Consider the following 22,563-nt stretch of genomic DNA (forward strand, 5'->3'; position numbering starts at 1 on the left):
CAAACCATACATCAGTGGAAAGCTTATTTATTCAGTTGTCAGATGTAAGATTTCAGAAAAGATGTATAAATTCTTACATTCAGATGTATAAATCTCAATTTCAAAAAAATGACCCTTATGACTGGTTTTGTGGTCCAGGGTCACAAATTCTTTCTAAGAATCATGTGTTTGGTTGTTCAGATTAAATGCTTTCAGATTGAATGTTTGAATCAAATATTTTTGCGTTTCATAGGTACGCCTGAATGTTTGAATTGAACACATTTTGAATCAAACCTTTAAATCAGACATTTTCACGTTCAAATCGTGTATGAAATTCTAGTGAATCAAGCACAGTTAGACTGAATGTTCAAACTGTCTCGGTAGGCAGCTCACTAGATTTTAAGTTTTGAAACACAGCATGTGTCTTTGTGGATTCACACAGCGTGTGAAACTTCCTCATGCATGGGAAGAGTCAGATCAGCCTGACATCAGACAGAGCGGAGTGTGACTTTAATGTCATCTACAGGCTGCCATTTCCAGGCACCGCGGCACTGCTTCAAATCTATCCTCATACAAATGTCTTAAATAAAAAGAACACTTATCAGAGGCTGTGTATGTCTGTTTTTATGATGATTGATGTGTGTGAAATATGGTATTACTGCAGAGCCCGTCGATGATTTTCAGTTCTGTTTATTACAAGCTTGTGGCGGCTCTGACTGATCAATACTGAGTCAGAGGAAACCGTGACGACAGGACTCCATACCTCTCTGTCTCTCATTCATTCTCTCACTTCTTAAAGCCTCTGTCTATCATTTCTTATGTGAAACTTTCTCTTTTCAGTCCTTCTTTGCTTTACGGCCCTTTTCTTTTCTTCTCTCGGTTTCTTATCAACTCTCCGCCCTTAAATTCCTCTCTCTTTCTTGTTGCTCTGCATTTACATGCTGCAGTCACTCTAGCCCCATACCGCTGCAGTAATTGGAAAGCCGTCACTGAGCTCAATGTTTAGAGCGAGGGATAGATGGAGGGAGAGAGAGATAGCTGGAAAAAGTGTGTGAATATGCATGTGTGTTCAGACTGTCTGATTTTGACAGTAAAGGTTTAATGGTAACACTTTACAATAAGGTTCAATTTGTTAGCATTATTTAACATAAACTAACAATAAAAAATACTTATAAAGCATTTATTAATCTTAGCTTGAGTCCAACATTTACTAATACATTATGAAAATCGAAAGTTGTGTCTATTGCTGTTATTTAATGGACCTGAGCTAACATGGACTAACAATGAACAGTTGTTTTTGTGTTAACTAATGTTAACAAAGATTAATAAATACTGTAACAGTGTACTGCGCATTGTTAGTTAATGTTAGATAATTCATTAAATATCGTTAACAAATGAATCGGGGACTAAAACAGCACAAATAAACAATGCATAAACAAGTGTGATTCATTCTCAGTGAATCCAACCAATTTGAGCAGAATTCCAATAGGGGGAAGTTAACATCCTTTGGACACACAAACCTGTTAAAGCCCTTTAAACCTCACGTCTCGAGTGTGTGTTTTGCTGTAATTCTAGTTTTGTTCCTGACTGGTCTAAAAACAAGAATCATATTGGGAGGTTGCCTTTTCACTTGTGTGTGTGTGTGTGTGTGTGTGTGTGTGTGTGGAATGAATGGGTGAACGATTTGCGATGAATGAGAGAGACAGGGTTATAGCCATTCTGCCTGCAGCTGTATTAACATTCAGAAGCTGTCTTACTGAAAGAGAGAGACGGGGAGGACAGAGAGACAGGGGAGGGAGGGAGAGGAGGACTTGGAGGGCAGAGAGAGGGGAATAGGAGGGGCTGTTGATTACAGCACTAGGAGAATGTGTGTGTGTGTGTGTGTGTGTGTTTGTGGGTGCAGGGCTGTTTTAGGGGGGTGAGGTGAGTCGTGCTCAACCCCCCCACACACTAATCAATCCGGACCCCTGGCGTTGTCGTCGGCGACCGTCGGCGTACGGATAGAATGTTCAGGGTGGGAGCTCGCCAGCCCAGCCACGGGAAAACGGTGCAGCCGCGTCACAGAGTGTGTGCGCTTGCGAGTGTGTGTGTGAGAGCCACGGGGAGTGAACATGCCCCACTCGCGGCGAGTGCAGCCCGAGCGCTCGCCGCCGTTCGCGACAGGCAGCCGTTAGCGGGAGCGAGGGAGAGGGCGGGGAGTGCTCAGAGGGAGGAGAGGTGGAAGAAAGGAGGAGAGAGGAGCAGAGGAGGAGAAGAGGGATAGGAAGAGAGGGAGTGAGCCGCTTTCACCTGACGGCCCTGGCCGGTTCGGGAATATCGAGGAGACCCGCGCATGCATGCATGCTGCCGCCTTCTCGCGGGACCATGTCGTTGACCACCGGATTTGGCTACCAGTTGCCGGGCATCACCACGGTAACCTATGTTTTTGTTTACAGCCCAGGGACTGTCCAGCGGGACCCCAGCCCTCCTCCCGCGGGGCCCTCGCACACACTCTCAGGAGCCCGGGGCCCCAAACGGAAACTCTACAGCGCCGTGCCGGGGCGCACCTTCATCGTGGTCAAACCGTACTCACCGCAGGGAGAGGGAGAGATCCAGCTGAACCGCGGAGAGAGGGTCAAAGGTGAGTGCCCTTTCCCTGCTATTCGCTTTGAACCTGACAGCTGTCAATCTTCTGGAAAAGGGGCGGGGTTAGGCCAAGTTTGCTCTGTGATGCAACAGTCATGGTTTGTGCATTGCAATGTGTTTCTCTTGCTATTACAGTTGATTTGTTGGTTCTTTATCATTTTTATCGGGCTGTTCGGGAAGACTTGTGACTTTATTGCCAAAAAAATTGCTTTTCAAATAATCATGTATTGGACCAGAAAAAAAAACTACTGACAAGGCTGTTTGGATTATTTGAGTTCAGCTCAGTTTATTTTTGGAACTAAAACAGGGTAATATTGGTTATAGGTCGATAATCTCAAAATGGCATACTGCCAAAAATAATTAATAATAATAATAATTCTGATTTTCCCTGTTTATGCTTTGTAAATTAATTATACAGCTATAATTTTTATTTATAAAATTGATTTGCTAAACTAAATGTGTATCTGTTGCATACAGTTAAATATTGTCATTGCTATAAGCAGAAAATGATTTGAGACAGCCTGTAGAACTAGATCTGCTGGCTAAGTTATGAACAGGACTGTAGTTGGATCCACAGTGACCTACAGATTGTCTGTTTTGCAAGATGCACATGATTTTCCATCTTTTAACATGTCATCTGCACTGGTACGTCTCTTCTGAGACGAAGGGTTGTTGTCTGTCAAGCACTGCTCTCTGGAGACCGACTCTCAAATCACAAACATACAGGCACACAGGCCTTGCTTACGTGCTCTAGCTAGGGAATCTTGATCCAGAGGAGCTTCAACTCATGTATTCATGTGTTTGTGCTGTGTACATGCATTGTTATTAAAAGATGTGGTTGTAACTCAAACTCACTTTTGAGCGTGTGAATGAATGCTGTAGAAGTGTGTGTGTGTGTGTGTGTGTGTGTGTGTGTGTGGGTGTGTGTGTGTGTGTGTGTGTGTGCGCGCTCATGGTTCAGGTTCATGGCTTATGTGTTGTTCTGTTCTTGTCTCCATTCATGCTTCAAACCAGACTACCACTCAAACGCAGTGGAAGGTAAAGAACTCTGCATCCATCCCACAGCCCTCCAGTGTGTATGAGTGTGTGTGTGTGTCCCGTTCACAGCCCCCATAGTGGTGTTTTTATCCTTCAGTAACTCTTTTTTTTTTCCACTGTGCCCTACTTGCATGCCCACCTGTGCTCACACATCTGTACCCAACACCCCGAACACATACATGGCAATGTTACTGTGTTTCCTTCTTCCCACTGTATGGAAAAATATTGCACATATTCTGATTTCTGTCACATTTAATGCTTAAAGCATTTTAATAGAGTAAAATTTCCTCCGCTTGTACCCAGAGGAGGCTGTTATTGCTCTGAGGTTGCTCAAGTGTAGCTCAGAAAACTTAGTGGAGCTTCATTTAAGTGTTAACTTTGTCTCAGATGTTTCTACTAAAATAGCTTCTGAGAAATACAACTAGACATGCATTACATTACATTATTTGCGTATAGTATGAGTAAAGAGTTGTATAATTATGCGACTAGAAGAGCTCAGATCATTTGGTCTTGAAAGAATTTGAATGGAACATGTTGTTGTGATTATTATTGCTCAGACGCTGCCTTTTATTGCAGCACTTGAGTCTTAATAAATGTCCTAGTTATGCTGCATTTAAATATTAGCTTTCCTCTAAAATTCCTTGTGAGAAATACAGATAGAGATGAGATTAGATAAATATTTGCGTACGGTATATGAGAGTAAAAAGTTATATATTTATGCCGCTGGCAGAGTTCAGATCATTTGGTCTTGAAGAATTTGAATGGATATTATTATTAGTAGTAGTATTGCTCTTTTGCATTAATGAGACTATCTGAAGGTCCTAGTTAAGCCACATTTAAGTATTAATTTAGTCTAAAAATTAAAACAAGTCAAAAGTTGACATACAGTAACAGTATAAAACTATAAAATTCATGTGGATTGCATAATTCAGTCGATTTGATTTTGGGTGGATTTGATGAGAAATGTTTGAGATCCTATTGAGATCTTTGGTATCTTGACAAATATTAGCTTAGTTTGTGATACTGCTGAGATCTTTTCTGAATGTCTTGAGGAAGCGTTACTAATCTCTTTCTCCTACTACTAGTTCTAAGAAACAAAATTAGCAAAAGTCTCAGTTTACTTTCCATTTAATCTCATTGCTATCTGGGAGAAACATCTGAGGTATCATAGAGATCTTATTTGTAATTGTACTGTCCTATGGGGCATGTAATCGTTTAGTCAAGAACAGCTGCACATACGCTTTACCTTCTGAAAACAACATCCTGACTCACATTCCTGTGCTGGGCAGCAGGTGCATTAGTGGCCGTGAAGTGCCAGGATGCTGGTGGAGATGGAGTTGCCGCTATAATCTGGTGGCACCATGACAGCATGCTGCTTGTGCCAGCTCAGAAACAAACTATATGCTGGACACACGACACATCTCTGATGTAACAGCACCATATGTCAAAAAACATTAATATTTCCTGTGCACTTTCTGTTCTTGTAGCACCTCTGTAACCTTACAAAGAGACTAGCGAGCTTGCAGCAGTCTCTCTTTGACTCCCAGCTCCTGATATATTCATAATGCCTGTCTCACTGATGTACATTAATGTAGGAGTCACTGCTGGGAAAACAACATCTCATTTTCAGATTCAGCAACGCTGTCTATGCAGTGGGTCTCATTCGTTAACCTTTCAGTTTTGTACCTTAATGTGTCCTGAATTTAGGTTTATATAAAATGTATTTTTATAAATATTATATATATATATATAATTCAATTGTTTATGGTAATTTATCACATTATAAAATTGTTTAAATATGAAATGTATTTATTTTTATACATTTTTATTTTAGATACACTTTCAGTTAGTTCATTAAATTTGGAGTCAGTCAGATTTTTTTTGCTTTAAATAAGTTTCATATTGTCATCATGGCTGCATTTATTTAATCAAAAATACTGTAAACATAGTAATATTGTGAAATAATATTACAATTTATAATAATTGTTTTCCATTTAAATGTATTTTAAAATGTGATTTATTCCTGTGATTGCAAAGTTTAATTTCCTGCAGCCATTTCTTCAGTCTTCAGTTTCACATTTTCATCAATTTAATGCATCCTTGCTAAATAAAATGATCAATTTCTTCAAAAAGGAAAATGTTACTGACCGCTAACTTTTGAATAGTAATGTATAATACCTGGTGCATCTCAAACTACTGAACTATACTGAGAGATGCCGGCTATTTTTACTGCATGCATGGACATTTCATTCAACTCAAAATGAAATATTCTAATAATTTAAGATACTTTTTTTTAGCTGTAGTCTGTCATTCTCTGCATGCATGCTTAAAACATTTTGATTTACATGAGTCTGGAATATAGTACATTTTCACTTACTGAATTAATTGATGAAAAATATTTAACTTTTGCACAATATTCAAATTTTTTAGATGCACCTGTACATATTTTATATAATATTTTTCAATATTTTATATAATATTTATTGTGCAAAAAAAAAAAATCTGGACATGGTGGGTGTGTATTATGGTAATTGATAACTGCAGGCACATTTTTCCTCATCTAGAATAATCCAGAGATTTTGTGTAAGATCTCAAGAAGTATGCAGCTTGTGTGAGAATGTTGTGCGAGATGTTATTTTGTGCCCCAATCGCATAAGTTCACCTTTGGAGACTATCACTCCCTGATAAAATCACATTTGGGTGCACAAATGCCTACTAGACCTTGAGGACTGAATAAACCCACTCGTGACTTCAGGTTGATAACCTTTAGCGTGCTCATGTGGGAATGTTTTGATGGTCCTTTGCCTCATACAAATGTGAAATGCAGTTTAACTGCGTGGCTTCAGTTCATTGGAGCTTACTAACTTCAGCCTTGCTTTGAGGTCGCAGATGATAAACGGATAAGGGCTGCAAATGTATCCCCCTCACGGGGCTCTGACCTGCTACTGAGGAATGATATTTTTAGTGTAGCATTTTTAGGGCAGATTGAGGGTAAAGTCACATCTCAAGCTCGATAAGTGATTGATACATTTGTATAAAACCAAAGGTAAGAGCATATGTTTTTACCCAACAGCTTCTGGTGCTGAGCTAAGTTACATTATAAAGGATCTGAAAACGGGTTACATGATATTTACTGGTATATGCTTTGAAATTATTACATATTTAAAATTTTAGTATGACCATTGAACCAGAACATTTGATATCCCTACTTCTGATTACTCAAGTTGAGTACAAGAGTTAAGTAAACATAGACATCAAATTTGGAAGCTCCAGCCAAGGACTTCCAGAATAAATTCTGAGGAGTATAACTGACATTCACAATAAGCTGTTGTCTGTCGGCTTGTTCAAAGAGACAGTACGTCTAACACTTTATCTCTTTCTGCCTCTCTTACAATGCTGTTTATCTGTTTCTTCTTCACTCTTCATTCTCCGTCTTTACCTTGACTTTTTTTTCTAACAGAAGAGAATGTTTATGAGGAGATCATGCTCGGTAAACATGAAGCCCACTCATCTCCACCTGTCTTTCCTCTATCCTCTTCATAGATCTATGAGTAGCTACACGAGTATACTCAGTAGATAGTGATAGTACAGTCATAGTTATCTGTAGAGCAAAATACACTAGTAAAATCAGCATTGAAGACCAACAAATGCACACCTTTGTCTTGTTGTAGAGCTCTGATGAATGTGTGTTTTCTCTCTCTGGCAGAGTCTATCAAAGAAAGTGAAGAGGAAGGTAAATTCATTAGTGTAGAGCTGTGTGCACTGTGTGACTCCTGCTGGACTCTCTGTAGACTGCTTTAGGTCAGATGGAACCAGTTTGAGACTGCAGACCACCAATAGAATGAAGATCCCTGTAGATTCAGTGCAGTAGGTTACTAGGCTTTAGCGAAAAAGGATGGAATGATGGATGAGGTTTGCTACAGCATGTGCCTCTGTGTGTGTGTGTGTGTGTGTGTGTGTGTGTGTGTGTGTGTGTGTGTGTGTGTGTGTGTGTGTGTGTGTGTGTGTGTGTGTCCAAATGTCCCTACAAAGATGGTGAAACCCACATTTTAGGAAAACAACTTCATAAAGGCATTGACTTACGTAATATTTCTTACGTAAAAATGACAGACAATCAGAGTTCTGGTTTGAGCAAGGTTAGTCTGTAGCAATTATATTTGGCTAAATTAAGATGGCAGATTGTTTTGTCCTTAAACAGTGTCAGGTTTAGAGACAGCAATGAAAAAAAACTATAACGAAAGATAGTCTTTTTGCCTATATTTCCTTCTGAAAATATATTTGCTTATTTGATGAAGACACTTTTCTTATTAATATCAATGTTGAAAATAGTTTTTTGCTGTTTAATATTTTTGTGGAAACTGTGAAATCTTAATTATTCCAAAGTTTTGACCAGTAGTTTATATTTACATTAAATTATAATTTTTTCTAAAATTACATATATATATATACAGTATAACTAAAGCTATTTAGCTGTAATAAGTTTTATTTAGTGCTGTCAAACGATTAATCACATCCATCATAAAAGATTTTGTTATATGTATGTATATGTATATATATGTATGTGTATATGTATATATGTATATGTGTATATATATGTATGTATATATATATGTGTATATATATTTATATATGTATATGTATATGTGTATATATATATATGTATGTATATGTATATATATGTGTATATATATTTATATATGTATATGTATATGTGTATATATATGTATGTGTATATATATATATATATATATATATATATATATATATATATATATATATATATATATATATATATATATATATATATATATATATATATTTTTTTTTTTTTTTTTTTTTTTTTTTTTTTTAGATAAAAAATATTAATATATAAATTTGATTGATTTTTCTGGATTCATGGGTAGTGTAGTTCTTCACCTGGAATTTAAAATTTGTATGTTGAATGTTTTTTTTTTCTTCTTTTAAATTAAGTTGAAATAACTCTGTTTTATTGTTGATTATTAACCTTAGCTTTATATAGAATCATTCAAAATCAATTGCTATGTGTGTATAAAAATATAAAATAAAAAGAGAGAGAGAGATTTACTTTCAGAACCCAACTGTTGCACATTTTAGCCTGTGTGCTTTAACAGCAAAGAAAAATAATTTCAGAGAAAGGGCATGCTGTTACATTTTGATTGAAGATTGAAAATAAGATTTAAATAAGAAAGTCCATTTTTGATTTCACTTTGACTATGATATTTTGTAGGGCATTGTAATGGTATGTAAATATGGTTATATTTATAAATGTTCTGTTTTATGTCCCCATGCTGTTAAATTCATTTCATTCATTCATTTCATTTTTGCCTTTTTCCTTAATGTCATCAGCAGAATCGCCCTATGTAGACCGTTATGTAGAGCATGAAATTAAGGCGGAGGATGGCCATGGTTCTGTGGATGATAAAGGTAATTTTACCCATGTTGCTCAGCTGTATTTTCTTAGAAACAGTAGGTAGAGAAGTACGCTGTAGGTTTAGATTAAAATAGATTTGTTTCTGTTTTTCTATCTGTGATGTGTTTTAATGCTTCTACATCTCTTAATGCTGTCCTGCATGATCTTGAATGCATTCCCTGCTCACTTCATTCCATCGACAACCAGGTAATATTAAAAGATGTATCCTGTTAAGCTCAATCAGATTGTCAACAGTAATTGGAATCAATTTGTCGGCACTCAAGAGAGCGAGCAGATAAACACGCTCGCTGGTCTTACGGGTGTTGTTGTTTAACATTAGTGGGCGTCGATGCATGCGATAGTCTTACAGCGTAACGGAAACGTGGCTGTCGCACACATTATGTCGTTAATATTCTACGAGCATTGGGAGTGTCCCACAGCCATTAATCATGTTTGTGAATGTCTAATCTGGCTGTTATTTGCAGCAATTCCATTTTCATGCCTGTCTTAAAGATTAATAAGTAGAGGTGTACGAGACTAGAGCATGCTGGGAAAACATGAGCTCACATTGATAATCTACTTTGTGACAAAGTCATGGTTGGTTCAATCAAAGACCATGTGACAGTATCATTTTAGAGTTCAAAGTCTGTAGGTTGTGCTTCTCCACTAGTTTTGGGGCAGTGTTGTCATGTGGCCAGTTTCCCCCGAAAGAGCTCTATTACTTTTTAAAGCAGCTTAATAGAATTGGTATTTGAAGAGGCCACTAGTTCCTAGTATTTGTCAAGAAGTTTGTGTTGCTGTGCTTAAAGTGAACATTTGTAAACAGCCACTTGTCCTGGCGGCCCGCGGGCAAGGTCTAGTGCTTTCCGTACCAAGAGCACCATCTCTTGCTTTTCACGGTTGGTACGTAACTGTGTTGAAGGCAGCTGTAGTTATTCGGGAAACAAGAGCACATCTGCCTGTCTCTTAGCAACAGGTGTCTGTGCTTCAGTATGGTATGGTGTGGCATTTCACTGTCAAAGTTTAACTCTCAGTAATATGAAAATATTTGTGTTCGCTCGAACTCTGCCAATTCGTGTGGTGTAGACACAGTGACCTAAATAAATACCCACAATGCACTGACGCTCTGGGCGATGCATGTTCGACACAGTGTAATCGCTCTCAAATGTGCCAGATGTATAAAATATAATTTCCCATGCATGCAATGTATGCATAAAAATATGACCCAGTTCTGCATCCAAAAGCAGTCAGGAAACGATTCCGCCATCTGAAATGTTATTTAAAGTGCATAAATACAGATGTTTGCAAGCTGGAGTAGCCTTAATTTATGTTTTGCAAGGTCATGTCGCAGATGATGCTCAAATCAAGCGGCAGTTTTTGATTTATGTTTGTCCGTGTGTGTTTTTTATAGATGTTTTATGGTGTTTGACAGTGTAATGAATGGTGGTTTTGATGTAGGTTCATATTGTCCCGTTGCAGCTGTTGTAGGGAGCCCATCTCATCAACCCGCTTATGGCTGTAAGAGGCTTTCTGCTGACTCATGCCTGTGTATCATAGGGCCTGTGCATTTGTGCTGACTCACTCACAACTTTTATTAAGGTGACAGAGTAGAACATATGTTGCTTTATTATGGTGTAGATACACTGAGTCTGAACATCTGCACTTTCACACTCACTCAAAGCTTTAGGCTATGTACCAGTCAACTAATAGTGCAGCTTCACAAGGTATTTGGCCATCGTAACTAAGATTAGAAAATATCCATATGTTTATGATGACATAAAATAGAGTAAATGCATGTGTATATAGATAGATCTAGATCTAGATATAAAAATATTTTTTGGCTTTAGTATATGCCCGATTTTTGCCCCTGATAGAGTGTTTTCTGTCAGGCTAAGAGATGACGCAATAAAGCCTGATGAAGAATACAGAACATGCAGACACTAAGACTGCTGATTTCTCTGTGTTTGTGTGTGTGCGTGTGCGTGCGTGCATGCGCGCGCGTGTGTGTGTGTGTGTGTGTGTGTGCTTGAGAAGTTTGTGTTGCTGTGCTTAAAGTGAACATTGGTAAACAGCCACTTGTCCTGGCGGCCCGCGGGCAAGGTCTAGTGCTTTCCGTACCAAGAGCACCATCTCTTGCTTTTCACGGTTGGTACGTAACTGTGTTGAAGGCAGCTGTAGTTATTCGGGAAACAAGAGCACATCTGCCTGTCTCTTAGCAACAGGTGTCTGTGCTTCAGTATGGTATGGTGTGGCATTTCACTGTCAAAGTTTAACTCTCAGTAATATGAAAATATTTGTGTTCGCTCGAACTCTGCCAATTCGTGTGGTGTAGACACAGTGACCTAAATAAATACCCACAATGCACTGGCGATACATGTTCGACACGGTGTAATCGCTCTCAAATGTGCCAGATATATAAAATATTATTTCCCATGCAATGTATGCAGAAAAATTTGACCCAGTTCTGCATCCAAAAGCAGTCAGGAAACGACTCTGCTATCTGAAATGTGATTTAAAGTGTGCATAAATACAGATGTTTGTAAGTCGGAGTAGCCTTAATTTATGTTTTGCAAGGTCATGTCGCAGATGATGCTCAAATCAAGCGGCGGTTTTGGATTTATGTTTGTGCGTGTGTGTTTTTTGTAGATGTTTTATGGCGTAATGAATGGCGGTTTTGATGTATTGTCCTGTTGCAGCTGTAGCATACCATCTCATCAACCCGCTTATGGCCGTAAGAGGCTTTCTGCTGACTCATGCCTGTGTATCATAGGGCCTGTGCATTTGTGCTGACTCACTCACAACTTTTATTAAGGTGACAGAGTAGAACATATGTTGCTTTATTATGGTGTAGATACACTGAGTCTGAACATCTGCACTTTCACACTCACTCAAAGCTTTAGGCTATGTACCAGTCAACTAATAGTGCAGCTTCACAAGGTATTTGGCCATCGTAACTAAGATTAGAAAATATCCATATGTTTATGATGACATAAAATAGAGTAAATGCATGTGTATATAGATAGATCTAGATCTAGATATAAAAATATTTTTTGGCTTTAGTATATGCCCGATTTTTGCCCCTGATAGAGTGTTTTCTGTCAGGCTAAGAGATGACGCAATAAAGCCTGATGAAGAATACAGAACATGCAGACACTAAGACTGCTGATTTCTCTGTGTGTGTGCGTGTGTGTGCGTGCATGCGCGCGCGTGTGTGTGTGTGTGTGTGTGTGTGTGTGTGTGTGTGTGTGTGTGCTTGTCCTTCTGGCAATTTGAAAGACATCTTTAGCCTTCTGAGTCAATTAAATTGGAGCTGCATAACAAACACACACATATTTGTGTGTTCCTCCTGCAATACTAATAAAATGTGGGAATATCTGTTGTTAGCTGATTTGTTTATTCATTCACTTCTCAGTATGAACATATGCGTTACTTGCTCAGTATGACTATTGCAACTTTGTCAAAACAGCAAGCTCTAATCTGATTGGCTGGCTTTCTGTAGTTTCTGAATGCACATAGTTTTATCCATCTGACTTTTGTTTAGTAGCATGTAAACAGGGTATCTTTAAATGCAGCTGGATACTCTGCTTTGTACTTTAAACTGTGATTGGATTACATTATGGAAATGTCCGCCTCCCGTCTAAGTGGGTGATTCTTGGCCAGAATAAGCTGCACTGTGAACTGTATTTGTTGCTGATAATCAAAAGTTTGGCTATGAGAGATCTCTGAAAATCATTTCAAATGTCAGTTTTTATATCTGAGACACTCATCAGTGCTGGTGTTTGTACTTGTGTTATGTCTGCTTATAATGAGTCAACGTTTCGCTTACATCAGCTTGCGCTTGTTTGCATGTGATATCTTTGATCCCAAGGTTAATGCGCCACTCGGTGCATTTTGACTTTTCTGTCACAGCTGACCACCTGTATTCTTTCTCTGTCACCTTTACCTTACCCCAAACTTTTGCCCCCCACCATCCACACCACCTGTCATATTAATAATAATAATAATAATAATAAATATTTAAATGTAGTATATGAGTGATAATACAAATGTAAATATTGTAACATTTAAAATATGTATATTTGAAAATTGTTTTTTTTAATTATTATTAACATTATTACATTGTAGTATAGCCAAGTTAATGCAAGAACAGTCATGAATATATGTATATATATATATACTGTATATATATATATATACACACACACACATACAGTACACACACACATCATAAATTATAAATAATTTTTATTTATATATATAACTGTGTATTATAATAGATAGCGTTTCTAATCTTTTAAACACAATTTTATTTGCGAGTGTGTGTGTTTGATATAAAAAGATAACAGCTAACAGGTCTGAAGAAACATGGAGGGGAATATATAATGATTTTCCATTTTTGGGGTAAATTATTCTTTTAAACTGGGATAGGATAGGGTCCAATTTAATTTGGATCCAAACCCAAAAACTCGCACACCTACAGCCAATACTTGTTAATTTAACAACAGTCATGAAAAATCATCAGTCTCTCACATAATTCTCCCAGCGAATTATGTTTTTCACCTCACATCGCTCATCAAAGGTGAACTTTGCAATCTTTCTCTCTGATTAAATTCATTAAGCAGTCACACAGCGTTAACAAAATCACTAATGCAGGAGAATACAGGGGGAGGGATGATGGACAGAGCATTTCCGTGGGACTATTGTACCTGTCGGCCTGCTGTCATAGAGAAATGCTTTAACTGTACGTTTAATCTTCTCTAACTTCTTTTATCTGGTGCTTTCAGAGAGACTGAGAGAGTAAGTGGCTGCGTTAATGGCTGCTAATAATGTTCTGGGTATAACTGTTTTAAATATCGGTGCTTTAATTAAGATTGGTGTTCTCTGTAGTATGTTGTTGGGGGAAGGGAAGTGTGCTGTTGTCTGCTGCAATCAGTGGTGCTTATTGAGCCAGACAGACTGATTGTTCTCTAATAATCATGGTGAATGATGTAGTTATATATAAATTAGAATTATGATTTTTTTTTCTGTTGTATTTAGTGTAAAAAATTAATGATGTCATTCTGGTTGCCATTCACTGTTCATTCATTCAGAAACCTTTATGATTAACTCTTTCCCTGCCATTGAAGAAATTTTCCAGCTTTTCCGTGTTTTCACCGATGTACGATAGGAGGCACTATTACGCATCTTCTGAAAGAGTATTTAACGTCTGAGTCAAAACACGGCGAAGAAGAAGCAGAAACAAGCGATCGCGTAGGCCTATAGCAAATGCATGTGTAAAACAATGCAATCATCAAATATTAATCATTAAATAAATAAAAACTGCCTAACATTACAAGATGAAATGACGATCCAGGAAGTGGTATAGAACCGTGCAAGCTTTGGATGTGTTGATGGAGATCTATTCCACCTATGTTTTGATCGTCGATCTGAATCTGATCCAGATGTCATTTTTTACAAAAACATTTTGTTTAAAATGTTGCTTTTTTTCACGAAACTTACCCACATTCCAGTGTTGATAAAAATATATATTTATATTGCATGAAGCTAGAATAAAATGTTTTGTTGTTGTTGTTGTTTAAAAATATAGGCTCTGTTCTTTGTTTAGACATTTGTTTAGCTTCAATTTAGTTTAGCTACTTTTTGTTAGTAACTTTTGTACGTTTGTTGGTGGGGGGTTTTCCCCCACAACAGTAGCTTAATAACTTCTGCACCATTTCTAGCATCACTGAATGTAAATGCAAAAATAATCAGTCATTGCAGTCACTGCAGTTATTGATCATTTCAGTTTTAACTATTTTGCAAATACTTTACAGTTAAGATTAAATTGGTTAACATCAATAAATTGTGGTTAATACATTTTGCATCATTAGTAAAATGCTGAATTAGTGCATTTACTTTATAAATATGTTATTGTTTGTTTTTGCTCATAATACATGAAATAATGTTAACTTGAAATGAAAATGACTAGAGCCCGACCGATATGGGTTTTTTGGGGGCTGATACGATACCGATATTAGGGAGTAAAAAAAGTCAGATATCGATATATTGGCCGATATTCTTTATGTATATTATAGTACAGTACCAGTCAAAAGTTTGGACACTTTCCCATTCGTGTGTCAAAAGTTTTGACTGGTACTATATATAGAATACAGTATATACATAAACAGAATATATACTGTATACATAAACACATTTTTTTGCAATGATCACTCAAATGTGGTGATCAAACACTTATAATGACGTGACAAAGATATATAATGAAGGCAGGGCATTTAACAATTTAACAATAAACTTTATTATCCAAAATGAGTCTGACATCATTGCACTGGACAGTAAAGTTGAAGTTTATTCAACTTTATTTCAATTCCATTAAACTTTATTCCGTTGAAGTTTATTTCACTTCGGAACATTCATTCACGGATTTGCGCTACTGTCTTCACACACAGACGAAATGAGAAGTGTGAAGTGGGACATAATATACCTCTGTAAATAAATACAATTTAAATTCACGTCTCGCGCACTTTAATGCCCTTTGAATGTAACGTGTACATTTTCCCTTGGAATTGGAATCATGGCGAAATATAATGTGAAGTCCACTTCGCAGGGCACTTACGGTCGAATAAGACAATGCTTGAATGCTGCTGCCTGAACAAGAGACCTCCTTACTGAAGTGAAAGTGTTGGCTGGTGTCACTATCTCGCGAACACGGAGGCGGATCTCTACCAAATTCAGCTCGAGGAGCCTTTTTGAACGCCACCCTCCGCGAGTCGGTAGCCCCCCGGGATCGCCAGATCGCCAGCGCCCGACCACGAATTTAACCGTCCGTAACTCCCAGACCCCGGGGTCTATTGATGTGGGGGTGGTCTCATTCGAAAGGGGGCCTCGAGACGTACACTCGATTCGGCGTTCAAGAGGGTTCCTTGAGCTGAAGGGATCCCCTGAATTTGGTGCGGATCCGCCGCGCCCTTACGGAGATATGGCCGTTCAAAGTTTCAGTGATATTCCATACACCTAAGCTTTAAAGCGTTTCATTCAGGTTGCCAGTAGCAAAACTATGTAATTACACCATTTACAAGCATTTTATCTGCATTTTATGTTCTGTAAAAATATTTCATATCGGCGGCATATTCGCCGATACGATATATCTGCTACAGGCTCATATCGGCCAATAAAATCGGCAAAACGATATATCGGTCGGGCTCTAAAAATGACCCAATATAAAGGTTTTAAACGTGTTATTCATTGTGATTTTATTTTAGCTATTGCTTTAACTAATGTTAACACACAGAACCTCATTGTAAAGTGTTACCACTACTTTAAATTATGAGTAGCTTGTAGCTTGGCAACCTATAGTTTCAAAATAACAGTAAACTCCTGTCATGCATGGCCTTGTATGGCTTATTGCTTTTTTAAACATGTGATTTGACAATCTAATGATGACCAGTGGGATTTGCAGTGCATGTTTACTCATTAGTTTTACAGAGCGACAGTGACCAGACATGAATGTTGTGCTACATCGAGCAGTTAGAGGTGAGACACAGGAGCTTTTTCTTCATTAGGACATCACTATGATGATTGCAAACATGACTAGACTGTCCAAAAAATGTCCATCAGGATCTTATACTGCAGCTCTCTTTTTCCAGCCAACCCAGAGCCGTTCAGAAAACTGTCCTGCTTCCGACACACTGTGATTTGCTCTAAAGGCTGGAAACAAAAAGCAAATCGCCTAAATCCCCTCCACGGGATTTCTGTCATTAACTCGTAGAAGAAAGCCTGTCGCTCCGTCTGCCGGTGCACATGCTGTCCGCTCCCCTTCCAAATCTTTCCGCGATGGCAATTAGGTTTAAGAGAAACACGCTGTTACACGTCGGTATATTTACATTTACGTGTCCAACTGTGCAGCCATCATGACAGTTTAGGCGCTTAAGTATGAGATGCCGTGATTCATAGTTCAGGCAACCAACAAGGTCGGATTCTTACGGAGTCGTAGATTGTAAACATAGCCGGTGCGTGTGTGGGTGAGTCAGAGGCTGAGAATAGTAAGCTCCGAATTCCCGGGGTGTGTCCATATGGCTTATATTGGAAAAGAGTGGACTCACGCGCAGGTGACGGGTCCGACTGTGATTAAATTGAAGCCAGTGTAGAAATGCTTTGATAAGCCTCACCATGAAACAGAGCAGTGCCTGACTCATCAATGAAGAAAGCTGCCCAGAATTAGTGAGAGGACCAATTACACACAACAAGATCGACCCAATATAGATAAACAGGTAAAGATGGGAGGGAGGAAGAGGGAAAAACAAAAGGCGGGTTTGTTTGTTTCTGGCTGTGTTAGTTCATTAGCACGCTAGTAGGGGAGAGGGCAGCTCTTTGGGCATGTAGTGTGCCTGCAGACCTGATGAAGGGCATCTTTTATATGAGCCAAAGAAACACAGCTTCTCCTTTGTGTGTTATAGGACACCTATGTATCCAAATAATACACAAACATACTGAATAAACAGAACAAGAACCTGTCTTACAAATGAACATGGATGTTGTTTGACATTATGAAGTCTATTTAATGTATTTCTGAATCAGTCCTCATTATCTCCAAACATGTTGATATTGATAAATTAACCATATATCATGGTTTCCACAAAATTATTAAGCAGGACAAGTGTTTTCAACATTGATAATAATAAGAAATGTTTCTTGAGCAGCAAATCAGCATATTATAATGATTTCTGGAGGATTATGTGGCACTGAAGACTGGAGTAATGATTCCTGAATATTCAGCTTTGATCACATGAGTAAATTACATTTTTTAATATTTGTAAAAAGAAAACAGTTATTTTAAAGAATTGGTTCACTTCCAGAATAAAAATGTCCTGATAATTTACTCACCCCCATGTCATCCAAGATGTTCATGTCTTTCTTTCTTCAGTTGTAAAGAATTTAAGGTTTTTGAGGAAAACATTCCAGGATTTTTTTTCATATTTCAATGGTGGCCAATGGGCTGAAGGTCCAAATTGCAGTTTCAGTTCAGCTTCTACAAGACGTGAATTTGTGGCTAAAAAGTATATATATATATATATTTTTTTTTTTTTCAAAATCAAACAGATTGCTGGTAAAACATTCTTGTAAATTATATTGATTGTCACAAAGCTCAGCCTGATGGCTTTAAGTTGCTAATTAAAGCAGTGGGACTAGTGATCATGCATGGAACAAAATGGTCATAAATCTAGCAATCAAAAAAATTTTAATATTTGTGTATTCAGATTATGTATTTGTTATGAAATCATAGCATATAGAAGTAATCATTTGCATTTTATTTCTTTCAATAAATATAAACCATAACCAAGGCTTTAAATGAGACTAGTTAACTAGAGGCAGTAATTGCTATACTAAATATCCTTCATCTACAATTGTCTTACCATAAATTGAGCTTTTGTTAAACATATTAAACATAATTACAGTGTAAACATAATTACAGACATATTAAATAATTACAGTACCGTGTTCATCATTTACAGTAGGTTTGCCAGCCTGAATGTTTCTGATGAGATCAGCTATAGTCACTTGCAGACTACTATTTTAACAAGTTTTAAAGCAATTCGTTCAAGTGTTTGTGTCAACATGGTGAAGATTAGCTCCCAAGTAGTCATCATGATGAACTGATTTAATCAGCACACTGACGCATCTTTTCCATTGTCTTCCATTCAAACATGTAAAATAAAACAAATTAAATATTTTATCTTTTAGTATGCATTTACATATTATTACATGAATTTCAAATTATTATCAAATATAATTATTTTTAGTATGTAACTGTTTTATAGTAAATATATATAGATACATTTCTAGTTATGCTTAATATTTTTGGGGATTTTATTGAGTACAATCTCTATAACTGTATTTCTTAATAAAAACCTTATCCAGTAATCTTAAACAACTGGGAATGTCATGGAAATTCATTGGTCAAAAGGGATGGGAACTCCTTCTAAAATCTCATAACACACTCCGGCCCTACGTTCTGACTTCCCAATTTTCTGTAGGATGTAATCATTGGTAACATTAATAATCAGGACCACCCAGCAGCAATGTGCCTGTAGCTCTGAACCTTTTACATTCTTCAAAATGAGAACAACGTTAAAGAGGTTTTAAGGGTGACTTTGGGATATGCTGTTGTCCTGGGTTGCTTTTTTGAGGCTTCGTGCTTCATTTTAAAGAGTAGAGCTTCCCTCAAAACAGTTTTCTCGCTGCATGTCCATTAGAGACCGCTTCACAGAAGAACCTTCCCAGCTGCTCGTCGCTCTTTCTTACAGGCTTTCTCCTCTCGTGTTCCATGTGTTATGCGGCCTCCCTCCGGTTCCAGCAAATCCATTGCTTTGATATGCAACTCATGTGTTCGCTTTTTAAGGGCTGTGTCTCTCGTTTTTCCTCACAATCTTCTCTCTCACATTCTCTCTCCCTCTCTTTCTGTTTTCTCACACTCTACGTCTATCCAGCATCTAAACGTAATTGCTCTGGAGTGAATGTGGTGGAGACGCAAGCTGAGGAGTAATGCCGAGTGCTTAGAGACACTGCAAGGAGACTCGTAATTATTACCAAAGCCTCTTCCCTGATGTGGACAGATAGCCTGTCTCTCTCTTTCTCGTCCTCCCTGTCGCTGTCTATTTCTTCAAACCATCTATACAAACTTAATTTGTGATTTCTGCATGCAGTAAGTCTGACATGCATTGTGTGTTTGTTTGTTTGTTTTCAATCATTAGCTCTAATCAGAGAATTCAATTCTAAGCAAACACACACATTCCCCTGCATGTAAAGAGCATGGCAAGCTTTAATGCCGTTTATCATCTGAACCAGTGTTGATAATCCGTGATAAGAGTACAGACATGCACAAAGCATTTCACAGAGACCCGGAACCCCCTGTGTGACATTGTATGTCATCTTTTTGTAGCAAAATAAATATTTAGTTAAGTACTACAGTTTAACATTGTTTGGTTCAGTAATATGAAATAGTGTGGTATTTAGTGTTCATTAGAATGATTTCTGAAGAATCGTGTGACACTGAAGACTGGAGTAATGATGCTGAAAATCCAGCATTGCATCACAAGAATAAATTACATTTTAAAATATATTCAAATACAAAACAGTTATTTTAAATTGTAGTAATATTTCACAATATTTCAGTTTTTACTGTATTTTTGATCAAATTAATGCAGACTTGGTGAGCATAAGAGACTTCTTGCAAAAACATTACAAAATCGTATCGACCCCAAACTTTTGAATGATTGTGTATCTATGGTTATATGTACTGTATATGGTATATGGTTGTATTGTTGTTAGCTACATTTTGACTGTAGTTGGACTACCAAGTCAATATTAAATTTAATTGTAATTCTTACGGAAACAACCTTTACTTTTCTGTTGACATCACCCCGGTTCCATGAGCTGATTTGATCCAATCAAATTCCAGAAGTTCAGAAAATGTATTTAAAATTGAGTAGTTTGCAGATACCCTTTGTAAGTAGCTTCCCAACACTGATCTGAATATTTCACATCCAGTGCATTAGTTGTGCTTATCGATGGCTCCCAATAGCCCAGCAGCTGCTGTTCACATCTCACATAATTCCCTTTGTTGAGGTGGGCGTGCGTGCGTGCGTGCGTGCGTGCGTGTGTGTGTGTGAAGGAGAGATTAAGGTGGTGACATGAAGTTTGGGCATGCAGCGAGACTCTGAGGTTGGAGTCATAAAACTTCCAAGCCAGGCTATTTCGGGCTGCACCCCTGGGGCTCCGAGAGAGATGGAGGGAAAAGGTAAATGCTGTAAAAATAGAATGAAAGAAAGACAGAAGGAAAGAGATGAAAAGAAGAGGGATTCCTGGGCATCCAAATTTCAGTCCTAGTGTCTTTAGACTGTTGATGATATCATTGAGAAATGCTATCATTCACACTCTTTCTTTCTCTCTAAGACGCATGTGTTACAAACCCGCACATGCAGGATAAAACGCCTTGGAGAAAAATCTGCCATGCGAGTTGAGTTTCTAGAAGTGTTTTCTCCAATTATATGCCATTCGCACTCACATTATTTGGGGAAATAAAGAAAATAAATTTGCTGTTTTAGTTATTTTTTAAGAATTGCTAGTTCATTTATTTTTTTATTTGTTTACATTTCAATATATGTTACTGATCTGTTAAGCAATGTGTGTTACCCTAAAATGTTTTCAATTTAAATTTGTATACAGTTGCACTTAGTATCTCTCTCTCTCTCTATCTCTATCTCTCTCTCTCTCTCTCTCTCTCTCTCTCTCTCTCTCCATTGAGGGTTCAGCATACCAATGAACACAGAACTGCACCACTGCACTTCTCCTCTGTGGAGTCGTGACTCTCTCTCATCTCTGCTGTTCACTCTTTACCTCAGTGACACTCGCTTCTTTGCCTTTTGCTTAAACTCCATCCTTTCTTCTTTTTAAACAGTCATAGAGGATTATTGTTTAGAAAATTAAGAGAACTATTGTTCTTTATTGTTTCTTCTCTTTTTACCACTTATCTCTTTTGTCTCTTCTTTTCTCACCTCTTCTCATTTCTTCTTGTCTCATCTCTTCGCATCTCCCTTTAACGTTCTTTCTTTCTTTCTTTCTTTCTTTCTTTCTTTCTTTAATTTCTTATCTCATAATGGATCATGTCTTTTAGTCTTATTCCTCGTATTTATTTATTTATTTATTGTCCTTTTTTTCTTCTGTCTTTTCTCATCTCATGGTGAATCATCATCTTGTTCCTCATCTCCTTTCTTTCTTTCTTTTCAAATCTCATAATTGATCAGCACTTTTCATCTCATGCCTCATCTCCTTGCCTCCTTTCTCTGCTCTTCTCACCTTCCTTGTTTGCATCTCGTCTTGTATCATTTCATTTTGTGTCCTGTCTTATTTTCTTATCTCATTTTGGTTAATTTCTCGTCTTGTCTCTTCTCATATCTGTTGTATCTCTATTCTGTTGTCATCTTGTCTTATCTCTTCTCTTCTCTTCTCTTCTCTTCTCTTCTCTTCTCTTCTCTTCTCTTCTCTTCTCTTCTCTTCTCTTCTCTTCTCTTCTCTTCTCTCACAGTCTCACCCCAGTGAGTTTAATTTCTTCTTTCTATTCTGCTCTTTTCTATTTTCGCTGAACTTCAGTTCCCATAATTCCCTCTGCGACAGGCTCTGATATCACAGAGAGTTATCATCAGGCAGTGTATGACATGTGGGCTTGTGGATCAGCAGATTAATTTCAGAAGATCCCCGCAATGGTGTATGTGAGAAGGGCTGTTGTGGTTATTGAATAAAGCACTGAGTTTGTTGTAATGCACCGCACACATACCACCAGAGTCAGCACTCTGCTGCCCACCACTGTAACTACACAACACACACACTCTCCATCCGGCCCACTTCCTGCTAGCTTTTAATTATGATTGTATGCAGATGAGATTATTACATACACCAGTACTCTCCTTGCCAGACACTGCAGATCTACTAGATTA

The 22,563-nt window shown here is 37.7% G+C and overlaps 1 protein-coding gene across 6 annotated transcripts in view; it reads left to right on the forward strand.

Annotated features, from left to right (window-relative positions):
• Positions 1–1,846: 1,846 nt before the first annotated feature.
• Positions 1,847–22,563, forward strand: part of LOC107599926 (SH3 and multiple ankyrin repeat domains protein 3-like) — a 78,058-nt gene continuing 57,341 nt past the window's right edge. For 5 of the 6 annotated variants that reach the window (XR_001610718.1, XM_016291672.1, XM_016291700.1 and 2 more), the window contains exons 1-5: positions 1,847–2,599; positions 3,619–3,642; positions 7,103–7,132; positions 7,349–7,375; positions 9,010–9,087. Coding sequence is in view for 5 of the 6 variants with exons in the window: in XM_016291672.1 (XP_016147158.1) it covers positions 2,320–2,599; positions 3,619–3,642; positions 7,103–7,132; positions 7,349–7,375; positions 9,010–9,087 (439 nt within the window). In the remaining variant the exon portion in view is untranslated. The remainder of the gene's footprint in view (positions 2,600–3,618; positions 3,643–7,102; positions 7,133–7,348; positions 7,376–9,009; positions 9,088–22,563) is intronic. The other variant, XM_016291662.1, reaches the window with a different exon arrangement.

Source organism: Sinocyclocheilus grahami, unplaced genomic scaffold, assembly GCF_001515645.1.
Source record: "Sinocyclocheilus grahami isolate Dianchi unplaced genomic scaffold, SAMN03320097.WGS_v1.1 scaffold14.1, whole genome shotgun sequence".
NCBI lineage: Eukaryota > Metazoa > Chordata > Actinopteri > Cypriniformes > Cyprinidae > Sinocyclocheilus > Sinocyclocheilus grahami.